The 5,299-nt window shown below is 36.0% G+C and overlaps 1 protein-coding gene across 3 annotated transcripts in view; it reads left to right on the forward strand.

Annotated features, from left to right (window-relative positions):
- LOC106870182 (rho GTPase-activating protein 100F) overlaps positions 1–5,299 on the forward strand; it is a 124,523-nt gene that overhangs the window by 63,735 nt on the left and 55,489 nt on the right. For all 3 annotated transcript variants that reach the window (XM_014916183.2, XM_014916184.2, XM_052971315.1), the window contains exon 2: positions 2,319–2,479. In XM_014916183.2, coding sequence (XP_014771669.1) covers positions 2,319–2,479 — 161 coding nt within the window. The remainder of the gene's footprint in view (positions 1–2,318; positions 2,480–5,299) is intronic.

The following is a 5,299-nucleotide window of genomic DNA, read 5'->3' on the forward strand; positions in this document are numbered from 1 at the left end:
ATGTATGCGTGTATGTATGTATGTATATACGTATGTATATATAGATGTATGTATGTATATTCATGTATGTGTGTATGTATGTATGCGTGTATGTATGTATGTATATATAGTCCCAAAATAAAGAAAACACAAAGATGAGGTGAAAAAATAACAAATGGAGCATCTTAGTGTCTCTGTTTGTCCCCACCACTGCTTGAAACTGGTGTTGGTTTGTTTATGTCCCTATGATATAGTGGTTTGGCAAAAAGAGACTGATAGAATAAGTACCCGGCTTTAAAAAAAATAGATGTTTGGGTTGATTTCTTGACTAATCCTTCAAGACAAGTGCTTCAGCTTCGCCAGAGTTCAATGATTGACACAAGTGAATGATAAAAGACAAAATAAGATATCGAATTTTATAGTAAAACAAGTACAATCAACTGAATTGAATCGCATTCCAATATATTGGATCATCCCATGAATAATGTAGATTTTTCAATTGCATGAACTAAAAGTCAGAGGGGGATGGGATAAACTACCTGCATGAACTTGCTATAAAAGCAGGTAGTAATTTTACCTTGACCTTATTCTTAGTGCAAGTTTTGAAAAGTGCAGTTCAATTTTAACAGTTATTTTTTTCAAAGCCATAGTGGAAGTGACAAAGGAGCATATTCGACATATTTTACTTAATGAATTCAATAAAGGTAACAACACAATGGAAAGTGCAAGGAATAGTAATGCAGTACATGGAGATTGAACAGTAAGTGCAAGCCAGTGTCAACGGTGGTTCCAGAAATTCCGAGCTGGAAACTGCAATCTAGAGGACAAGCCTCAACTTGGAAGATCTGTAGAGCTCGATGAGGATGTCCTGCAAATCCTGGTGGAACAAAATCCTATCGTAACTGTTGAGGAAGTAGCAGAGAAGCTTGGATTTGCTCATTCAATCATCCATCAACACCTCCATGCCATCAGAAAATGACCATCTTCAGTTTCAAGACAAAATGTGTTCTTCCATCAGGAGAATGCTCAGCCACATACAGTGAGGATGACATTCTAAAGACTGGAGCAGTTTGACTAGGAAACGATGCCCCACCTACCATATTCGCTGATCATTGCCCTATCATTTATTCTGCAGTCTTCAGAATCATTTGGATGGGAAAATATGAATTCTGTAGACAAAGTCAGAACAGTACCGGAGGAGTATTTTTCGTCACACACAAGTGAATTTTGGAAGAGGGGCCTTGCAAGTCTACCAGAGAGTTGAAAGAGCATTGTAGAAAATGAAGGAGAGTATATTTTAGATTAAAAAAGAACTTTGTTTATCTTAATTATGAAAAATAAAGGAAGTAAAAAAAAGACGCATTATTTATGGGATAACCCAATATAATTGGCAGTTCTTTGTTGTTGTGTTATTTGACTGCAGGTCAGTACTAAAAAAGTAAATTTATAAACCAGTCATGGACAAACTGCAGCCTGCAGGACTTTCTGGATGGTACGCCTTAGGAACACAGAGGTGCCCGAGATGATGCCATATGAAATTTGTATGAAACTACTAACACTGGCAGTACTAAGGTAAAATACGAAAGTAAACAGCAAACATTCCTGCCTGAGGTGGTACGTTGTGTTCTGGAGCTAAACCCATCAGTTTGTGTTGCTCCAGTTCACTCAACTGTAAATAAGTAGCCCTGTGATGGACTGGCATCCAGGTAGAATGTTGAGACCTCTGTCACTTATACACCATGGAAACCATATCCAAGTAATTGAGACAGTAATGTACAGGATAATTAATAATAATAATGATTAACTTCTATGGAAGCCTATCTTAGAGAATGTCCCTCATCTTAAGTGGTACTCTTAATCCCTCACTTGGTTTTACACCAACATTTTGACATCTTTTGTTTGCAGCGTCGTCTCTATTACAAGAATTCATGCCGATTCTTCATTCTGAGGATAATATTCTCCCACCAGACTTGGAAATTTTGAAAGAAGCTATTACACACACAAACAAATGGCGGTGAGCTGGCAGAACCGTTAGCACACCGGGCGAAATGCTTATCGGTATTTCGTCTGCCCGCTACGTTCTGAGTTCAAATTCCGCCGAGGTTGACTTTACCTTTCATCCTTTCGGGGTCGATTAAATAAGTACCAGTTACGCATTGGGGTCGATATAATCGATTTAATCCATTTGTCTGTCCTTGTTTGTCCCCTCTGTGTGTAGCCCCTTGTGGGTAGTAAAGAAATAACACACAAACAAACAAACAAACAAAGCCTAAGAAGGTAAAAGAATGATCCTTTATCTGTATACTTATATTTATTTGTTTCTTTTCTTCTCTTTCCAGGAGTTCTAAAAGATTATCTAAGGGAACTTCCAGAACCACTATTTACTAATGTGTTGTACCAAATGTTGTTGGACGCTCTTACCGTGCGTCTTCCAGGAGACCCTGATGGAAGTGCCAAACTCATGCTTAGTATTTTAGAATGTTTACCCAAGGCTAATCAGGTAACACTTATTATTTTTTTTATTCTATATTAATTTTGGAAAGATTTCATAATCGGTCGAGTATCAGAACAAAATGGCTTGTGGTTTTAATTATAGCCCTTTACATTCAGAGTTCAAATTATGTCATGGTCAACTTTGCCCTTCATCCTTCTGGGGTCCATGAAATAACAGTAAAAAACTATGGTCAGTTTGATCAACTAGTGTACTTTACCAATCTACCAGAAACTGCACCAGGTTCTTTTTTATAAGATTCTTGTTTTAATCTGATCTAAATTAAAACCATTCACATTAGTTTCATGCTAATTTATATTCCTAATATAGTTTAATAATGCTAAAGTTGGGAAAGTGTCTTCTACTGTAGCCTCAGACCAACCAAAGCCTTGTGAGTGGATTTGGTAGACAGAAACTTAAAGAAGCCTGTCGAATATATATATATATATATATATATATATATTTATATATAACAAATAATAAATGAGTATATGCATATATACGTACAGGTATGTGCATACCTATGTCTACCTGTATATATAGGTGCATACCTGGGTACAGGACATTTCAAACAAAACGTAGACAAGAAAATAATAATAACCAGAGTACAGAAAACACACAAGCCACATAGAGAACATTTTCCTTCATCAGCTACCCCCGTTTTAACACCGGCGTTTCGAAGGTCACAATCAAATAACAAACAAGTAAAAGAATAAAAGAATATATATCAAAAGAGTGTATATACACACATATATACATAAAACTGTATTTATTTATATAAACTGGAAGTAGTTAAAGGATGAATCCACCTGATAAATTCTTACAATATTTGTTCTGACTAAGGCAGCAAGCTAGTAAAACTGTTAGCCCGCCATGTAAAATGCTATTTTTACGTTCTAAGTTCAAATGCTATTGGGATCAACTTTACTTTTCATCCTTACAGGGTCAATAAAACAAGTACCTGTTGAGCAACAGAGGTTGATTTCATTGACTTAGCCCTTTCCCCGCATTTGCTGGCCTTCTGCCAAAATTTGAAACCAATATTTGTTGTGACACATTTTGAGTTCAAATCCCACCTAAGTCAACTTTGCTATTAATTCCTCTATAGCTAATAAAGTACCAGCCAAGTATAAACAAAACCCCTACCACCTCTTACCAAATTTCAGCCTTTCTTTTCTATGTTGGGCTGTGGATATCAGTGAGCTGAACAAAATTCCTTACAGAACTTTGTGATAGCTGTTTTACATTGTGTGTTCAAACATTGCAGGGGTCCATTATGCCTTTCATTTTTAAGAAATTATTAATCCTTTCTATAATAGGCACAAGATCTGAAATTTTGGGAGAGGGGTCAGTTGATTACATTGACCCAGTGTTCAACTGGTACTTATTTTGTTGACCCTCAAAGTTGATCTTGGCAGAATTTGTGCTCAGAACTTAAAGATACACAAAAAGCTGTTGAGCATTTTGTGTGGTGTGCCAAAGATCCTGCTAACACACCACCTTTAAAAACTTATTAATTACTATCAATTTAAAAGCAGTGAGCTGGCAGAATCATTAGCATGTCAGGCGAAATGCTTTGCAATATTTCATCTGTCTTTACGTTCTGAGTTCAAATTCCGCCGCGGTTGACTTTGCCTTTTATCCTTTCTGGGTCGATTAAATAAGTACCAGTTATGCACTGGGGTCAATATAATTGACTTAATCCATTTGTCTGTCCTTGTTTGTCCCCTCAGTGTGTAGCTCCTTGTGGGCAGTAAAGACATAAGAATCATTAGCATGCCGGACAAAATGCTTAGCAGTATTTCTTTTAGCTCTTTACATTCCACGTTCAAATTCTGCCTAGGTTGACCTTGCCTTTCATCCTTTTAGGATTGATAAAATCAGTACCAACTGAGCACTGGGGTCAATGTAATTGACTAAACCTCCCCACCAAAAAAATTTCAGGCCTTGTGCTCATAAAAGGCAGAATTAATAGTTTTCGATTTAAGTATCTCTCTTGTCATAAAATAAGATATCATTACAATGGTTCTTTAGAATCATTAGAATAACAGACAAAATGCTATGTGGTATTCAGTTGCATCCTTTTACATTCTGCATTTAACTCTTTAGCATTCAGACCAGCCATATCCAGCCTAAATATTTGACCTCCAATGTGTTCAAAATTGGTCAGATCCAACCTCTTAAACTTACCCCAGAATATCATTCCCGAAGTAACGAGTCACATCATGGAAATCTCACAGCTATGAAATAATGCATGATTAATTCAATATAATGTGATTAAATAAGCATCACATTTAGTAGAATGATCTGAATACAAAAGGGCTAGAATCCCCTTACGAATCAACTTTACATTTCATTCTTTTGAGATCAAAAAATTAAATACCAGTCAAATAATGAAGCTCATTCAATTAACTATAGCCACCTCTAAATATTTATTGTTTTATATCATAAATCAGTAGACCCTTTTGCTTCCTATTTTATTCAGATAGACCCTCACAGCTATTCGATGATTAAAAAATCCTGTTATATTTTGCTAATTAAATATATTATAAGGAATTGTATTTATTGTTTTAATTTTTTTGCATGTTTCAGTCAGTTGACTGTGGCCATGCTGGAGAACCACCTTACAAAGAATAAGTATTTTGTAAGCCTGGTACTTATTCTATTGGCCTCTTTTGCCATACCGCTAAGTTACAGAGACATAAACACATCACCATCGGTCGCCAAGCAATGGTGGTGGGGAGAAACACAAAAACAAAGACACATACACATAAATATATATATATATACACACATACCTACACATACATGCATCCACACACATACACA

This window comes from Octopus bimaculoides, chromosome 10 (genome assembly GCF_001194135.2).
Source record: "Octopus bimaculoides isolate UCB-OBI-ISO-001 chromosome 10, ASM119413v2, whole genome shotgun sequence".
Classification (NCBI taxonomy): Eukaryota; Metazoa; Mollusca; class Cephalopoda; order Octopoda; family Octopodidae; genus Octopus; species Octopus bimaculoides.